Here is a 19,116-nt window from a genome sequence, read left to right as displayed (position 1 = left end):
GTGGAGGATTTTTTTAAAGGAGCAAGGAGTAGTAGGAGGAGTAGTTCCTCGAGGATCTGACTTTTTTCACATCCTGGTGAGTGTTACAATATCATTGCTGACATTAAATACCAGTGTATTTACCAGTGAGAGGATACACCCGCACATATTGAAATTATAACACAGGCAGATTCTAAGGGAATCAATTAGAAAAGATTTTATTTTGCTTCTATTTTATAACAAATCATGTAGATTTCACCTATTATACATCACCACTGCTTCACAAATACCACCTTAATATAAAAGAATATACATACATTTACACAAATATGTGTTTTTTTCTCAGTCTTTACTCACTCATTTTCTAAGAATGTGCATTATACAGATACAGGCACTTTTTGGAATAAAATATACACCTGAACTAAACAGATACAACAGCATTCTCTTCTAAACACAGGCTAGACTACACTGAATTCAGTCCAAACATCTATAATACATTTCTGTAAGCTCTGGTTTGGAGCATTTTAAGAATGACTGAGACAAGTGTTCTCATCCACGTCCTGGTCTGCATCTGTGTCCTGCTCATGGATGAAGCTGTACCGTCGATATACCGATCCACCTCTTGTGGTGTACACCACGTCCACCTCATCTCCGCTATCCGGCTCCGGCACGCCATGCGGCATGTTAACGCTGGCGCTGCCGGTCAGTTTTTCGTAGCTCTGGTTCCAGCAAAGCCTCTTCCTTGCATGGGCCTTAACCAAGGCAAACACAGCCAGAGCCAATCCCACTGCCAGCAGCAAGGCAATAGGCAAGGCAGCAGAGGTGTGTTTCAGAGCTCTGGAGGACATGTTCATGTCTGTATCCTGACTGCCTCCTGACTTGGGTTGGGGGGCCTCCACGCACAGTGCTAAACACAACAGAGATGCTGTTAGTGGGCTGTTGCATCCAAAAAAATGATTAATATTCCTAATAATAAGAGCTGGCATCTCTACCTGAGCGGCTGTCACAGACACAGCAATTTGTGTGATTCCCTCCCGACTGACAGCAGCGGGCGCATCGGTTTTCAACAGCATGAAGAGCAAAGTCACGGTGACATGTCAGACACTGGTCAGGTCTGGGGCCCGTACAGTGCCTGCATGAGCTGTCACAAGGCTCACAGTGTTCCTGCAATCCAACAGTTTTACTAATTATTATGCATAATAAGGAATGCATGTTGACTGAAACAGTCAGTCATTGTTTTTATGTGTTTCAGGAAGTAGTTGTTATTTGTTTAACCTTGTGATCCAAGTTAAAGTTTGACTGTTGCACAGTTTAAAATAATGTCACAGTAAAGCTGACCCTTGACATTTTAGCTATGAAAAGTTTCAAAATCATTTTATGCTATCAAACATGTGAACCTTTATTAATTAGCGATGACTTCTTAATTTATACCCATTGTGACCTTTGACCTTTGGCCAAAATGTCATCAGTCTGACATCATTTATTGCAAATAATTATTATTCACTATACAAATTCATTTTGAGGACATTGCTGCAGTTATTGATATTATAACATGATCAATGAATTATAGCGCACCTCTTCTGAAAAGTATCGCCCCTCTTCACAGCGTGGATAGCAGACTTTGTCCTTCAGTGTGCTGCCCCAGTCGCATGTCACGCAGCCCTGAGGCGATGCATCTGCAAACCCGTGTACAGAAAATATGATCTGACACGTTGCACAATAGTGAAAAGTGATAGTCCAGTGTTGACACAATGTTGCAAAGATATATCCAGCAGACACCCAACAGGTTGTCTGCTATTATCTATCTATTGTCATATTTTTCCTTTTTTTTTTCTCTCCAATTTTTATAAAATTATCTGACAAGTTAAAATGTTCCTTTCATATAACATTTCACATTATTATTTTCATTACTTGAAACTTTAGCATTTTGATTAATTTACTGTTTGGTTTGTTAAATCATCTTACTATTACATGAAAGCTGTGCTCTGACAATCATATATACACTCACACTATCCCCTTTTCACCATCTGGTCCTGGTATGTTTTGTTATGTGTTTCTTCACAATATCAATGTGATCAAAGCTGCACAAACAGAACTAAAGGATTGATGCTCATGCAGAGTATGTAGTTAAAAGTAATTAGTCTGTACCTGTGCAGGTCTGACAACTAGTGTGGCACTGTTTGCAGATGTCGTTGACCTGATAGAAGCGGTGTGGGCATCGCTCAACACACAGCTTGGTGCCTTGCAGCTCCAGAAGAGGAGGTGGACAGACCCTGCAGGACTCAGGCCCGGGTCCCGTACAGAGCTCACAGGAGTGGTCACAGTTCTTACAATGGGTGTCCTCTCTGTAATATCTGAGAAAATGCAATCAATCAACATGATCCAATGAGTCACCATTCCACTGCAATACACCTATAAAATGTATGCTAATATGTCCTCATAGTCTGCCAGCTGTTCAAATATACACTTTCTTTCTCAGGAATAATCTGCTCCACCAGGATCTGTGTGTCAAACACAAAGCAAACATTTTTAACACTATGGCACACTTGAGCTTTGTACCCGGTGGGACAATGGGTGACACAGAGCTGAAGGAGACGCAGGTATCCTGATGAACAGGTAAGACAATCTCTAGGTGATGCACCAGTGCAGGTGGAACAGACTTCGTCACAGGGCAAACAAAAGCCCAGCTCCTTCCCATCTGCTTCCTGCCTTGTGGCGTACGTACCAGCTGGACACTCATTGACACAGGTGCTATCTGTAAAACAGCATACAGAAACACTCATTATTATTTTTATTTCATTTTTATGGGCATGCACATGTGGGTTTACTTTCAATCTACCCAACTGTTAAAACACTATTTCAGTTCAGTTATTAACTGTTGGAACTGTGACTTATAGAAACCCAGAACAAAATTTAGTTTGATATAAATATATTTTTAAATTTTATAATTAGATCATCATGTACATTCTGAATCCCATTGTGTGTGCTGTTAGTAGAAAATGCTCACTGTGAAGGTATTTGGGGACGACACAGGTCTGGCAATTATTGCTGCCTGGCCCCTCACAAGAGTAACAGTGACGGTGACAACCCATGCAGGTGAACTGGTCGTCGTGCAGGTAGGTTCTGGGCGGGCAGTCTGTATCGCCCGTTACGCCACACAGCAACGTGTTTGGGTCCAAGACGAGGCCTTTCTCACACTGTGTGCACTGGTTTGGGGCTGGGCCGCTGCAGCTCATACAAGTCTGGTGGCACTCTGCACGTAATTATAATAATGGCAAACAAGATTAGATGGTCATATAATTTTACACTTAAAAAAATCTTTAAAAGCTACATGGATATCAGTATAAGTAAATGCTGTGTTATCTGCATTGCCACTAGGCTAAAACAGCCTAAAGGATCACAGCATTCAAAGTGCTGCAGATACAAGTACTTTGGCATGATTCACAAATATTTACACAGCTGCAAATGTTTACAATGTAAATGTCCTTACCAAGTTCATTTGTTGTGGATAAAATTACATTGTATCCACACCTTTTGATTTTGTTAGTGATACCAGAGAAGTCACAATGTGTATTCTAGGGTTAACACATGTAAGTTGTGTTTTAAAAGGTATTTCTCTTCCTTTCTTTCTTTCTTTTTCTCTTTCCTTTCTTCGTTTCAAATTTATTTGAATGATATATTGAACGTATATTGAACGTATATTCATTCTACCTTATTCACAGAAACAATCCTGCCCTGTCCTCACCTTGACACTCCATAGCTGTAGTCTCATAGTAAGTACCAGTGGGGCAGTCTTTGGAGCATGAGCCTTTATAGAGTTTGGGGCTAAAAGCTGAGCAGGTCTCACAGTCATCTGACAGAGGGCCCGAACAGCTGCTGCAGGTAGGATGGCACTGACCACACCGCCCCTCCTCCATATCCTCGTAATATCCCGTGGGACAACTAGCACGACACTCACCATTCAGCATCAAGTAGAGGAAATTGCATTCTGTCAACACAAACCATGCGATTTCAGGATGTAGTACAAAGTCTGACTGATTGTTAAATATATAATCAGAAGCTTAGCACCACTCTGAGCTAATAACTCACTGAAACACGTCCTGTCGTCTGAGCAAACGTCACAGTGGGGAGGGCAGCGTCTGCAGGTGCCATCATCTGCTGGGTATGTCCGCAGGGAGCAGTTGAGTCTACACATACCATTCTCCAAGTAGTGGCCATCAGCACAGGACAGACACTGGGTTTTAATCTGATCACAAGTCAGACAGGAGCTGTCACAAGCCTCGCACATGCCCTCTGCATTCTCAAAGAAGCCTCTGAAAGTATGCCAAGGAGAAAATTAATAAGACATCAAACCAGAACACATAAAGAAGACACAAAAGTATTTATCCATCACCCGCTTACTCTGGACAATTTGACCAACACCTCCCCCGGTGAAGAAAAAGTTTATAGGAGCCTTTGGAACAGCTGATGCAGTTGTCACTGGAGTCCTCACAGGCTTCGCAGTTCGGTGAGCAGTTCTCACACAGCTGTGTGGCAGAGTTTGCAAAGGTGCCGGAGGGACACTGCGTTACACAGGAACTCTCCTGGTCCAGAAAATATCCTGCAACACGCACCACACACAATAACAATTGTGCACTCTTATTGCAAAGAACAGAAACAGTATATTTTACCTTTGAAACAAGAAGAACAGTCCAGTGCCTGTGGGCCAAAGCAAGTCTTACATGATGCATCACATGAGTGACATCCACTAGATTTCCCTGAAATAAAAAAAACAAACAAACAGTACGTTTGACCCTACCTCACCACTAGAGGGAAGCATAGTCAGTTATAAGCCTATTGCTTCAATGGCTCAGATGATGATGATGATAAATTGGAACCTTTTGGATACTACAAGGATGTAAATAATATCCCAATGATACAGAGTATCTGTATCATGCAGTGATGTGTAAGTGTTGTTCTAAAAAGGACACCAGCAAGAGAGTCAGATGCTTGAAGCAGAGGAGCCTTTGCCTCCATTTATATGGCTCTTGGATGAAAGGTGAGATGGCAGCACAGTGTGTAGGAGGCTGTCCTTCAACACAGAGGTCCTTCAGCAGGGTTCAAGCCTCAGTCTCAGCAGCGAGCAGCCACCTTGCTAAAGTGTCCTTGAGCGGATATTGAAACCCTCAGAATTCCTGGGATAGTGCACTGACCTCTGCTGTCAGCTCCCCAAGGAGAAGAGCCATTTATTTCCATCAGGGAATCAAACAGCTACATACAAACTATGACTCAACTGTGAGCTGATATATCATCCTGCCTCTTGCTTACTTTGTTTTGCCGTTTTACAGTAAATAATAAAAAGGCAGCACCTACCGTCATAATACTGCCCCAGCGGACAGTTAACCTGTGGGCACTGTCCATGTAGAGGAAGATTTCCACCTAGACAAAGGTCGCAGTCTGTTGATCGAGGGCCGTGGCACGTCTGGCACGAGGTGTGGCATGGCTGACAGCGCCACCCACTGGAGTCACTGTAGGTTTGCTGCGGACACTGTTTGATACAATCACCTCCTGACACAGCAAAGCGGTGCAGAGAGGAAGAAACATTATTATTATTATGACAATGAAACTTCACATATAGACAACAGTATATGTTATCTATTTCACTGTTATCTATTTATGTTGTAGTTTTTAGACAGTTTAGTGAAGCGATGGCAGAAATTATGTGTACAGCTGGTGTAACTATAAGTAGTATAGGTAACACTGTTAATATCTTTAGAACATGAGGTTCAGGAGGACACATATCATCATAGAAAGTAAACTGACATCTTTATTTAAATGGTGGTAAGAAATAATTTTTTTATTTCTTCGAGCACAGCAGTTTCTAAACCTTTCTCCTCTGTCTGCCCTTCCAGGATCCCTCCCACTTCAAATTCCATCTGACTGCCCAGGCACAAAACAGTGACCTAGATCTTTTGAAACTGGACCTTGTGATTATAGAGAAGGTAGAGGCTGATTATGCATGTTGGTTCCAAATGTCCATAAGAAATACACCTGTGTATAATTTTGCTACGTTGCTTTGTTGTGTTATTTTAAGGTGTTTATTAGCAGGCTTTGTTTTTCTCTGATAGAGAACAACATCACAGCCTTATTTCCTTGTTTGCATAAAACATAGGCCTACATTTGCATATCTTATGTTACAGATTTGCTGACGTGAACATCATTTGCAATCCAAATGAGGACTCAGAGTGCCATCATTTGTCTTTAGCAAGAATGACTGATGACTCCTCACAAACGCTCTAAAGATATGTGACTATATTAAATCAGTGCAGGACGAAACGACTCCTTTATTATGCTTAAAAACTAAATTTATACAAAAATATACCATTGAGGAAGTAACCAGGGTGGCAGGCAAGGCAGTGTGTGTTACTCCTGCAGTCTTCACATGGTGCTGGACAGGACAAGCAAACACCTCTATCCTGGTCCTCATAGGTGCTCTGGGGGCAATGTCTGTGACACTGGTGTCTCCACCTGTGTGGAGAAGGTCAAATGAACAACTGTATTTGAATATTGTTCACAAAATTAAATCCCTAACAATTAGTAAAGATTTTTCTAGGTCAAGTCTTGGTCTGTGTGGCATAAACTGGCTGTCACAAAGGAAGGCTGTCTTTGTTTCACAAGCACACAATGACGAACAAAGAAAGCTCTCGACAACACTATTGTGATTTAAAGGCACTTTCAAAGCTTTGCAGTGAAAGAAGATGGATATTGCCTCTGTCCACATGAATGACTCAGACGCTGTGATGAAGAGAAACCTGGGGAAAATAATAAAAAAAAAACCACCACATGCAAGAGGTAATCCTAGCACACACTGTGTCGGCCCACAGCACACCTGCAGCTGTATTGTGGACTTAAAGGCACTCCTCTGCCATTCAATAAAACAACAGTAAGAGCGGTAAACCACTGGTCATTCTACAAGCTCATTGTAGTTCTATTCTCTTCTTGAGGCAGAGAGTTAATTGGTGTTTTATTTGTGGCTCAGAGGTATGGGGTGATTTTTGTCATTAACCTATCCTCTACCAACCCTTTGGGACCTAACGTCGTTATTAAATATGAAATGGCTGACCTAAAATATTCTAAAACAGAGTCGCAAAGATGTCAGGTGTAAAACATTAAAGTAACAATAACTCATTAGAAGAGAACTCACTCTAATTATCTGCTATAAGCAACTAATGAAATACTACGTCCTCTGCTGCCTATGCTGCCACCTTCCTTGATGGTAAGAACCTGACCAATGACAGCGCGAGCTGGACTTCCTGCTGAGTTGCCGTGGGTTTTGTGCTAAGATGCAGCGGCTGTTTGAGAAGGAACAGCTGGAGGCGCCACACTGCATCCATCAACTCGCTCACAATAGCAGCTGGTGCAGAGCAGACCCCGTGTCTTGCCAGGAAACAGTAGTCTACTTTAAGAATGTGGCATGTTTAAGAAGCCCTCTGAGCAAATATTAGATTGTCCATTCCAGAAGAGCGTATCTGTATTTCCAGGCAACTTTAGTTTAGATCTTGTGAATTTAAAGGTAAAAATCAGCTGTATATTAGGTAAAGTTAATGATTTAAACCATAGCATTTCTTTGTTTTTCTTTTGTTTGTTTTTTTTAAAGAAAATAAATACAATAACGCACAATAACACATAACCATACATGCCACAACTGAAAATACTTAATTTTTTATGGCTGGAAATCACCATCTATCACAGTGAGGCTTCCTCTGCAATTCATGATGGCCATGTGCTATACAACCGCCTTTCACTCTCTTATCCCTCACACACAACAACAAACACTTTGTTAAGTCTCTACTGTGCTCAGTCCAAAGCTCAGGTAACAGAGTATGACTTGGAATGGGAAGTAACCTGACTCACACAATACCAGGAGGCCTAAACTCAGGAGAGACGTGCACAATTAGAGGTCTGTTCTGGCTCTGTAACCTATGTCGCACACTGGCTTCAACTGATAAGCTGCTGTAAACAGAAATACAGGTGAAATTTCTTGCAGAGACGACCGGAGTGACTCATGCTCCTTATTGATTTAACCAAGTCTTTATCTACAAAAACAATGCAATGCAATGAAAATGAGGTGATTTTGAGGTTAATCATTTCTTGGCAGCATATTAACATGTAATGTCCCTCATTTGAAACCTGCCTATTGTGTACAATTACATTACAGCATGTCTACGACAACAATAAATAAATAGCTAAATAGAGCTGAAAGCAAAACCTATTTGTCATTTATTAGTCACCAATAGCAGTCTATTGTACCATTACAGTGATAAACTGATAACTGATATTACTTTTGACAAAGTAAGGAAAACAAGCGAGCTTATTTAAAGCAAGAAAAACAAACTCACAGGAAGTAACCTCCAAAACAGCTGTTGCAGATCTCAGGGTCTTCTGGGTACAAAGAAGAAAAGGTGATTAATTAGAATTCATATGGGGAGGCATTGTGCACCATGACCATCAGGCTTTTAATATACACCACTGGTCTTCATTACACTACAGTGAGACAACAGTTGGGGGCTGATCATACAGAAAAAGCATGTTTACCTGTGGAACATGTTTTGCAGCCCACCTGACAGTCAATGCACTCTCTTGTATCAGGGTCCTGCACCTGTCCTGCAATAACACAGACTTATGTTAATAAATGGCCTCCTCCTAACTCACAGCCTGCTGAGAAACTCTGTTCTTCATTTTACCGATGTCACACAGTGCTGCCTGGCAGACACCGTTTTTGAGTTTGTAGTTTTCCCGACATTTGGCACATATGTAGCCATCTGTGCAGAGTTCACAATTGGCTATGCAGGGCAGGCAGGCATAGTGGCCCCTGTCAGGATAGAATCCCCGGGGGCAGTGCGTTCGACAGCGACCTTGGTAGAGGAAGCGTTCCTGTCCGTCTTCATCTGAGGAGGAAGAGGAGGAGGACACAGAGGACTTGTTAACATAAAGCCTGCTCTGTTCTTTGAAGGTGTCATTAACCATCTTCTAAATCCACGAGCTTCTCATCATAAATGCAGATGTAAGGCCGTTACCACGAAAGATGAAAGGACACCACCTGTGAAAGTTCAGTGCATACGCTAACACTGACTGAAAGGCTGGCGGTATCATGTGGCTTAGAAAGTAAATTGCTGGTCATTATTCAAAGAGTCATGCATTTTACGAATGCATATTAAATGAACTGGCAACAGGTGGATGGTAAAGCTTATTGCAGCTCACCATACTGACAGATTACAGTGTCAGATCACTTCCTCACCGTAATGCTCCAACTAATATAAACAAGGGCAAGAGGAGAGTTCACGCAGGGTATCGTGTCGGCCCTAATGATTAATACTCTGCCACCTGCCACTAGCCTAGCCGAGCTGTGGCACCTGAGGCATCAGCGTTACAGCACTGTCTCATCTGCTCAGCGCTGCACAGAAGATGTGTGAGACAGGGAGGAGAGGTGCTGCAAGCTGCTGCTTTTCTTACCCCTTCACTTTCCAAAGCACGCACAGACAAAAAAAAGCTGAGACATGACTGAAGCAATATTTACAATACTGTTCTTCAAGACACATTCCTGATTGCAAAATGTAGTCAAAGGAAGGTGTGTGTCTGAAACAGAGACCTCCTGGTCAAACCCAGTGAACTGCAACAGCAATAGGTCTACTTCTAGCCTGAGGGGATATTTTTTTCCCTCTTTGATTAACAATAGCTCCATTCTGACATGATCAGATTACACTGTGAAAACTGGAGAGAAAAATGGTCACACCTTCATTTCAAAGGTGGCCCTGTGACAGAAAAATCAACAAGTGATGAAGTCAATCTCTGACTGGGTAAATGGTGAACCAGGGCTGGGCGTTGAGTACAAAAGCCTTGTAAAAAACACAAACACACACACACAGCTTTGGTAACCTGGATTAATGAGTCTGTGACATGGCTTTGTTTCAATTAGGCATCTGTGGGGCCGCAATTGACAAAAAGAAAGAAGAGGAAGATACAGTCTGGCCATTGGCGACACAATAATGTGAAGGTCTCATGCAGTGATTTTTGTGACCAACATAATCATACTGTACGAGCTATAGAAAAATAGGACTTTTCCAAAATGAGCAAATCATACTTACAAACTCCACAGGTAGTACAGTCAAACAGCTCATGTCCGTGGCACTCGGAGCAGGTGGGATGACACAGGACGCACTGGTTTTTCAGCAAAAACTGCCCACTCGGACAGGACGACGAGGGTTTGCTTCTAATAAATCCCACCGAGAAAGCGAGGGCGACGAGAAACGCGGCGAGAGACCTCATGGCTGTACCTCAGGACTTTCACTGAAAGTGAACAGCACTGAAAGGAAGGAAGGAAGGACACTGTCTCCAAAGGCGCAGCGCGTCCGTGCAGCAGGTACACTGGCGGATCGATATGGGGCTCTGTGACCAGCCCAGAGATAACTTGCAGGACCAGTTCGTTCAAGTGAAGCACGGGACAATGAGAAGGATGGACTGCGGTGAGCACAACAACGATCCTGATAAATCATTTAATACCCAGCGTCCGTGCCCCTCAACACATAGATCTGTTCCACAAATCTTTAACACTATGACGTGTTTCTTCGGACTTGTTGTTAACAGCGGCCTATATGTTTTTGAAGAATTTCTTTTTTTTTTCAGGATAAGGTAAAAACTTAAATAGTCATAGACTTCATACATTTCTCATCTTTTCTTTCAAACAAATATTTTGTTCAGGTTTATTGTTGCATTTATTCATTTATTCCACAGGGAAAGTGCTTATTGATCACCAAAAAATGAGTTAGTCTTACAATTAAAAAAAATATATTTATTATCAATATTTGTCATATAATGTCAATTACATTAAAAAGCAAACACTAAATTTATCACCGTAAAGTTTTCTATTAAAACTCATATGATATCTCTACTCTATTAACGTTGGTATTTGCTGTAATAAGCTGTGATTGAACAGTTTGTGTGACTACTTGTGTTTGCGCTCAGGCACAGCGCCATCTGGTGGCGCCTTGCTGGACGTGCGTCGTAAGCGTGTGCGTGCCGTGCGGCTGACGTAGCAGGGCCGGCGGAGGAGGCGTGGTCTCGTTCTGCTGCAGCGGAGAAACATGACATGGGGATGAGCGAGTGAGAGAGAGAGGGAGAGAGTGAGACAGCCTGATAGGAATAAACGGTTCGTCAGAGGTCTGGACTGCAAACGTTACGATGATGGGGGAGCAATGACTGAAAGCAGCACGGTAAGACACAGACCTCATTCTGTTCCACTGCTTTTCCAGGGGCGACACGGCGATTCGTGGGGATCATTTGGTAGTGAACACAAAAGGCTGCCACTGCAGACAGGTGCACCTGCCTTTATGCGAGTACGTGCCTCGATGCATTTAACTTGAGCTCCTCAAATACCTTTAATTTAGGTCGAAGGCAAACACACCGAGGCCACAAACCCTCATCGACGGTTTCAGAGGGGGGGATGAGACAGGAACCAGAGTCTTGGAGTAAGATGCTGTAAACATGGATGTGTGTGCTTGGTCACAGACCTTTGTGATGTAGGAAGAGACAGAAGCAATATAGGCTACATGTGAGACAGCAGGGTATGGAAAATATCCCATTGAGGCTGTGGAGCTGTGAAGGTGGTGGACATCCATCACCACAGTGTGTTTTAGGGCAGGTATTGTAAATCAGAGCAGCCTCACTTTAATGTTAAAGCCTAACAATGTGCTGCTTTCATTCTGGAGATATGTTTCCTTTATTGTTGGCCTGGTTCTCTACCTAACTATGGCTGCCTGTGAGAGGATAGTGAGGCCACTGATTCATTGCTCTGGAATTTTGAAACCAGATTTATGAGTGCTGACTTAATAAACTTTAACCCACTTCAATTTAAAGACGGTGATTCACATTAAATCGACTTTGCCATCTTAACTTTACAGCTAAATCCTTTACACAGGTATACGTGATTTGGAGATATGGCTCAAATGGTGAGCTACAAGGCCGGGCAGAGCCAAGCCAGGCCATGCCAGCTCCACAGAGGGCTTCAGTGCAGCAGCCGGGCACTGGGGAGAGGGCGCTTGGCACCTGATCAGTTACCACAGGGAATTCTGTTCCTGTCACTGGCATTTAGCTGTAGAAAAGCAGAGCAGAGATGACGGTTGTTGTTGAATTCAGCTGGGCTTTCATGTCACCAAGGCAGTGCGGCTTTATCAAACGGCTCTTCCGCTGATACAAAATGACATCTCTCTGCAAACATCTGTGCCAACTGCCCACTACCTAGACTTCAAAAAGCTCAGCAGAGGAATAACCCCTCATAAGAAATCATTGTTAAAAACATTTTTTTAGTATTACAATCATTAAAAAAAAAAAAGCTTCTCCATCTCCATGCCCGATTCCCCAGGTTTAGTTCTTCCTCGGAGGAGATGAAATGAGTCAAGTGCCTATGGTAATCATGGCCCAATCACTGCACGGCTCTGAAGTGGGCCCTGTTCAGACATCTCTACAGGTGGGAACGCAATGTTAAGTGTTCTGTCTACAGGCAGAGGGAGGTCAGCTAGAGGCCATGGAGACAGCCAGAGAGTCATCAAAAATATGGAAGGGTGGAGGAGGAGGCCCTTTCAAAGCCACTGCAAGGTCTTTATCTTGAATAAACATGGCTCATGTTGGGATTTGGGTCTCCTCCCAACTAGAGACACACTCAGTTGTAAGCATTATGCCAATGTTCACTTTTTGTGCTGTGGTGAGGTGACCACTGAGAAGTCACTGCAGAAACTGTGTTACACACATAATCTTTTCTTTAAATGAGGCTTGATTTATCAGTGGTGAGAGGTGTGTTTGTGTCTGGCGCGTCTAAACACAGCCTAAAGAGACTCACAGGGCTGTTTTAAAGCCTTGACTTCAGCCGTGTCATTTTTGTAAATTACATGAGCAAGAAAATCCTTATTTTAAGCCAATAGGACACCTGGATGTGCGTAGAAAGTGTGATGTTTGTCTGTAAGCAAACAGCTCTCCTTTACCCATAATGTTGACTTATTGTGTGAATTTATTATCCAGTTCACAACAGAAGAAGATGATGACTCAGTCTTCGTTTGAGTCAAATATATATTTAGAGATTAAAGAGGAACTTGGGGGCTTTCCCTGCAACATCTAACAGTCTGCATACAGTTAAGCAAAGATAAAGTTCTGCATTCTGTATTTTATTTCATTAAAATGACTCAAGCTTCTGTGTGTTTGTCTCGAAAAGAAGATGCAGCAGCTAGCAGGCTAGCTTCTAGCACAGTGTGTGGAAACTGTAACGCTGAACAAAATTACACCAGGCGAGATGACAGATTAGTTTGCTCGGCATTGTGGGAATATTCTGAAACCTGTTCATCTTCACCTGAAGATGTAGCCACTTTCTAAGCCCTTTATCAGACTCTGTGTCCACAGGAGCTAGATGACAGGCGACATATGCATGTGTACTCACGTGCCTCCTGCATCTAATGGCATTTGTGTGGCTTCTCTTGTCTGGTGCTGAGTCTCGGAGCAGGGTGGCTCCTGGAGACGTCTGCCATTGTGACATTCTCGCCACAAGGCCTAGTGGGCACAGCCATCCCCTGTCCTGCCACAAATCAGCAAGGGAGCAGTTGCTAAATCAAACAGAACACTGTTGCACAGGATACCCTTGGTGACTCAATTTAGATTCATGCAGGCCCACAGCGTAGGTCATTTTCATTCATTCAGAAAAATAGGTCAGGCCTCGTTTTCTCTGCTAAACCCAGCTGCATTTGTTGGAAACTCGGTGTATCTCCATTTTGTCACACTGTTGAAGGAAGTATTAAAAAGGAAACACAAGTTAGTTACAGTCCTGAAAAAAACAGCAGCAGTAGTGCTGTTTTTCTCTTTAATTATATTTTACCTCAATTCTTTATTTGAAAAACAATTCTGTCACTTTGTTTCCCTCATTTCTCATCGTTTGTCCATGACACACGTATCAACAGATGGAAAGTTACAGAACACATTTTCCTTGTGTACTACTCTCTTCCTCTCTGCCCTCATCAGAGATCACTCGAGAGGGCTGTTTTTTTTTGTCTCATGAAGGTTTCCAAGCCACTTGTTTTGATATCCTCATACCAGTCACACAGCAGTTTTCAGTCAGAGTTGTGTGAATGTCAGGAGAATATGTGGTGGAGGTCTGCTCTGATTATTTAGCCTGCAGCTACTTACCTCCTACTGCCTCTTTTACATATATACCTTCTCAGCGATGTGCTCTGGAGCCCATGTAAGGTCACTTTGTGTGTAGGTTGGATCATGTGATGTTTCCTGGTTATATCATATTACCATACATTTAATAATTATGTATTTAGTTTACAGGATGGTTTCGGTGGTTCTGGTGGCTCTGTAACATTTGACATCAGTGAGGTTTCCAGGTAGATTTAGCAGTACTCATGTCAGGGCAGCCAAACATTCCCTGACACTGGACAGGTGTGTGTGTGAGAGAGAGCAGCCAGTATGTGAGCATCTTTTCATTTGATGGTGTGGACCAAAAGCTGCTGTAGTAGATTATGGAAACCATCCTTGATTAACGCCATCATTAACCATCAAAATTGAGACATTCTGAATGACTACATGAAAAATAAATGAACGTGTGCTTTTTACCAGGCAGGTGAACCACTTACTTCCTCTGATGGCCCATTTCACTCAACATTTTCTGACACATAAAAGTGAAAGATTATCAGGATGCGTCATCAGTCATTTCTACATAATTAGGTAAATATCGGTAACTGGGTATGACACATGTTTTCTGTGCACTCACTGAATGTTCTGTGTGCAGGGGGGCTGATTAGGAATACATTCATCAGAAAAAGTGATCTAGTCCAGGAACTGGTTGCAGGGTCCAGCACTTCAGTTTCGGACAGTTTTTGTCTTCTTGTGGTACGTATTGATTCTGGTTCAGCATTCACTGTAGGGGCTGTTTGTGTGTAGATTTGTTGTTGTTGTAGTTACCATTAGCTCATTTTTGGATAGCAAAGTCATTGTTACTTTGCCAAACTGACCTCACTGAAGTGCAAGAAGACCACAGCTTGAGAATGTTTGTGTAATGAAATTATATTACTGTACATTGATCATGGTTTTTATTGAAATGTGTTATAGTTCTTATGCAGGGGGCTGCACAGGGATGCAACTCTGAGGAGAGGTAGACCTTAACTTGGCCTAACCTCTGCTACAGTTTAACTGTTTCATTTTACAGCAATGTGAAATGGAATTTTAAAACATTTACAATAATAAGATGACTACACCCATATCTGCACTATAGTGTTGAGAAAACTTGTGTGTTTATGTTTTTTCTTGCATATACTAAATTAAGAATAAGGTTATGTGATATTGACCTCCCCACCTACTTGAGTGTACCTGCACAGCTATGCACACAGCCACCCACACAGCCAATCCAACAGCGATGATATACTGGTGAGATAACAGGTGTCAAAACGTTCCTTTTCTCACTGGAGCTACTGTGGAAATAATAATAATAAAATACATCAGGACATTAGAATGTACTGTGAATGGATGTGTACAGTAACAGTGTATTATTTACAGAAGTAATGTTCTGTTTTGTTACATGTTGGTCTTTAAAAAAGCGAAACAAAGCACAAACGTCTGGAGACACTCTCCCTCAGCACAAACTCGAATAAGGAACACCAGCTGGCATCAGCTAGTCTGTCCAGTTATCTCACATGGGGTCAGCAGATACACACTCATCATATTTGAATAGAGAAACAATGCTTCTGTGCAGCTGTACTGTACATCTTAAGTATATGTCCACAGAATACTGTTTTCTCTTTCTTTCAAAAGTCAAGAACCTTCTGCTTCGGAAGGGCATCAGTCTACAGTCACAGCTGTCTGCTCATGGCACTCTGTTGAAAAGGGACCAGTCAGGAAAAGAGGTATTGGCTGCAGTTAGAGGACTGAAGGGACTGACATTTTAAGGGGTTATGATCTCGTTCTGTGCCCCTCAGCAACCAGCTCTTTGTTTGGGTGCATGCTGCAGACACAGCTGAGCGGTGTCTGCAGCTCTGGTAGAACCACAGATTTGACTTGACCATAAGGTCAGACAGGAAAACTGGTTTGTAGATTAGGGAGTATTTTGAAATACAATCATTCTTATCTTGACCACCACACCAGAGATGAAACTGAAAAAAATATGGACATAATTCCATAACTCCACACTACACCCAACTAAATCATTAGTAACAATGTGTCATGGGCTGCTGGTTTAATTGTTGTGTCAGTTATAGCCTGATCCTGGTACAGAGACCCACAGGGTGAAAGGGATTTTAACCTCAGCCAAGCACCATACACAGCACAGTGCTCATGCTGTCCACTGTGGCTTCAGTCAGAATTTACTTCAAATATTAATGTGATGATACATTTTAGTGCCAATTAACAACAACTCTCCAGTCCGAGAATATGCTTTGCTGGCAGTGTGCAGTGCAGCAATGAGATGCAAAGTGACATCACTGCTTCGAGCAGCATCTTTCTCACATCTGCATAGCAGTCTGTTTTTTAATTATGATTTGGACTTTTTCCCTTCTGTTAAAGTCTGCCACGTCCAAACAAGAAAGTGAGTCAGCTGACCAATCAGGGTAGACTTGGCACTTTGGTTTTGGTGGTTGGGTAGGATGAGCTAAAATCTATAGACTGTAAACAAAGAGTCAAGTCTTCCTCGACATCCTGCATTTGTTTTTCCTCAGTGTCATCCTCGCACAACACGTATCATGTTTATTGACTTGTAATTAGTGATTTGTGTATGACTGCTGACAGCGTCCATCCTTCCACATTCTTGGTTTTGTTGATCTGTCAGGCTATAGGGAATTCACATGCAGTCAGTGAGTCCTGATGACAAGGGAAGTCCCATTAGTGAATTACAAAGGAGACATAAGGAGGAACTCAGCAGTCTACTCCCAGGTGTCAGAGACAGGCAGACCTCTCGAAAATCAAAAATGGTTTAGCTTGATGAGTTGATGCCAGGTCAGGAGGAGCGGAATACGTCATCATTACGCACTGATTTAAATAGACCATACAGTACATTCCACTGACTGCCAAGGATATTGTCTAGGTGATGGCATATGCCTCCTATACACTGTTCACTGGTGAGGTGCATACGCAATCAACAAGCTTTCCATTGTGACTGCAGGAGGAGGAGGAGGAGGGACAGAGATGGAGGCTGACTACCTGATATGATGGCTGAATAGCAAGTGGTGCTTTCAGCTCTGCATTGAAATTCACTGATTGAATCTTGTGCTCTCAAGCAAGGACTTTAAAACAGTGGAAGTGCTTAGTTTGTAGTTTGGTGAGACATTATATTATCTTGTTACATGAATTTCCTATGCTGCTGAAGTGAGCTGTGTTTTAAAGCACACTAATGCATTGTCTTTATTATGTAGTACTGAGGTAGAAATGACCTGTTTCCTGGAAATTGTGCTAACATGTTTCTCCAACACCCAATTTTTCCATTGCAGTAATTTTCCAGTTCATGCCCTTACTGTTTTAAAACTGTTGTAGTAAAATATAAGAGCTATATCCATTGTTGCAGGAAAAACAGGCGTGTTTTTTTTTTTTTTTTCCTCTGACCATAACTGAGAGGGTGGCTTGACATTTCGCTGTGCACGAACATATGAATCAGGGTAAGAATGAATGCCATCTTTTATTAGCTGTCCTCAGTGTTTTGGAAGCCCTTTATGGAAACACTTGCTCTGTTCGTTTTGCGATTGCTAAATGCACTGAAGGCATGCTGGGTACTGAACGTGCAGTAGTTGTTTTGGAGCGTACACACACACACACACACACACACGCATACATTCGTGTTTGTGTTCTCACACCCTCATTCACTCCAGAGAATGGCATCGCAGGGTGTTTATCTAGTACTGTTGAACACAGCAGTTTCAGCCTGTTGGTACTTGGCCCTGCTAACTGCAGCGCAGCTCACACACACACACACACACACTGGTGATGAAGCCACAGTTGGCTTGACCAAGCTGTTTGCCTGAGCCAGAATATAGGATTTTATTCTTCTTGCCTTGAAGAAACATGTATATTCTCTCCAGCAGAGGAGGGATCAGACTTTTTTGAAGATTGTGTAACTTAATTTGTGTTTAACCAATGAGCCGGTGTCTTGTGTTAAACCCTTGCTGAACAGGTCCCCTGCCACTATTTTGTAAACCAGGCACAGGTTTTAGATTTCAGAGGTTGTTGACACTTTAGAGTGGTACTTCCTGGTATACTGGAGCCATGGAGTGAGATGTCAGCATACAAGATGCTCTGACTTGAGATCATCTTATTCTTGAATGTTTAGATTTGTCGACTTTTTATACTCACAAGAGAGCTTTCTGGTCATACTGCAACTACAGGTACTGTGCGAGCTGTAATACTTTTTTTCCCCCTCACTGACTTTCATGATTCTTTTGGCTTTCCTTCGCCACCAGCTCTTCTCTTCTTCTGTCTCCTGGCTTTGAAATAATCTGCTTCAGCTTTGGAATATAATAACTTCACTATCAATGCATTAAATATAAAATTATTACATTTCTACTTTGTCAATCCCACTGATTGATTAACAAAGAATAAAAAGGAAAGAAAAAAAAGGTTTTAGAAATATTAGACAATAGATGAGAAAACCTTCTCCTCTCCTCTTCTGGCTGGTGTTTGGAGGCTGACACCAGATGTTCTGCCACTGGCAAGTTCAGCGGCAGCTTGTCACCGTGTGACATCCAGTCTTTATAAAAAGGTTTCATCCGCCATCATCAGACTAAACAATTTTACACTCTGTCAAGTCAAGATGGTGTTGCAGCAGGGGAGGGCATGATGAGACACTTTTTGCATGAGGGGATTTACTTTGTAGGCTGCTTTGGACATCTGTGACATTGTGTTTGTTTTCAGAAGTTTATGTAATATAACTTTTTAAAATGTCTTTCTGCAAGAGTTCTACTGTTCTACTATTGGTTAGTTTAAACGTTCATTATCTGTGTATATGAACCAGCTGACTACAGTTAGAGACTCATATGTTACAAATTGTTATTATTTGTGCAGGACTGTCACCATAAAAACACACATTCTATATCAGACATTCCAGTTTCTCTACACAATCAACAGAACACTCTGCATTCC

At 42.2% G+C, this 19,116-nt stretch overlaps 2 protein-coding genes across 7 annotated transcripts in view; one reads left to right on the top strand and one right to left on the bottom strand.

Annotated features, from left to right (window-relative positions):
* Positions 1–181: 181 nt before the first annotated feature.
* Positions 182–10,311, bottom strand: LOC114451822 (proprotein convertase subtilisin/kexin type 5). Of its 2 annotated transcripts, none has more exons than XM_028430732.1 (16): positions 10,104–10,311; positions 8,703–8,906; positions 8,554–8,622; positions 8,358–8,400; positions 6,341–6,486; positions 5,332–5,526; positions 4,650–4,736; positions 4,381–4,579; positions 4,069–4,292; positions 3,725–3,967; positions 2,987–3,232; positions 2,539–2,734; positions 2,128–2,333; positions 1,555–1,655; positions 972–1,143; positions 182–886 (listed from the first exon to the last, which is right to left on the bottom strand). In XM_028430732.1, exons 1-16 carry the CDS (start codon positions 10,282–10,284, stop codon positions 504–506), a joined length of 2,895 nt encoding a protein of 964 aa, XP_028286533.1. In that variant the 5' UTR covers positions 10,285–10,311; the 3' UTR covers positions 182–503. The 2 variants fall into 2 exon arrangements, with proteins under 2 accessions (XP_028286533.1, XP_028286534.1); XM_028430733.1 differs by having other exon boundaries at positions 8,358–8,397.
* A 64-nt stretch (positions 10,312–10,375) lies between these two features.
* Positions 10,376–19,116, top strand: part of otud7a (OTU deubiquitinase 7A) — a 30,471-nt gene continuing 21,730 nt past the window's right edge. Inside the window, exon 1 of one of the 5 annotated variants that reach the window (XM_028430737.1) lies at positions 10,376–10,481. The gene's annotated coding sequence lies outside the window, so the exon portion shown is untranslated. Of the gene's footprint in view, positions 10,482–11,015; positions 11,229–11,265; positions 11,352–14,824; positions 14,890–18,252; positions 18,363–19,116 lie in introns of those variants that run through there. The other 4 variants (XM_028430734.1, XM_028430735.1, XM_028430738.1 and 1 more) reach the window with 4 other exon arrangements.

The sequence above is a fragment of the Parambassis ranga genome, chromosome 19, assembly GCF_900634625.1.
Source record: "Parambassis ranga chromosome 19, fParRan2.1, whole genome shotgun sequence".
NCBI classification, from domain to species: Eukaryota; Metazoa; Chordata; class Actinopteri; family Ambassidae; genus Parambassis; species Parambassis ranga.
The sequence above is the reverse complement of the archived record's forward strand: the minus strand, read 5'-3'. Positions and strand labels throughout refer to the sequence as shown.

Bases quoted from the DNA above. Each gene is read 5' to 3' on its own strand.
- LOC114451822 (XM_028430732.1), bottom strand. From the start codon at position 10,284: ATGAGGTCTCTCGCCGCGTTTCTCGTCGCCCTCGCTTTCTCGGTGGGA. The intron at 2,735-2,986 runs GTGAGCATTTTC...GCTGTTTTACAG, and splicing joins CGTCCCCAAATACCTTCACA to ATAGCACCTGTGTCAATGAG. The intron at 2,334-2,538 runs GTACAAAGCTCA...GCATTTTCTCAG, and splicing joins GTCACCCATTGTCCCACCGG to ATATTACAGAGAGGACACCC.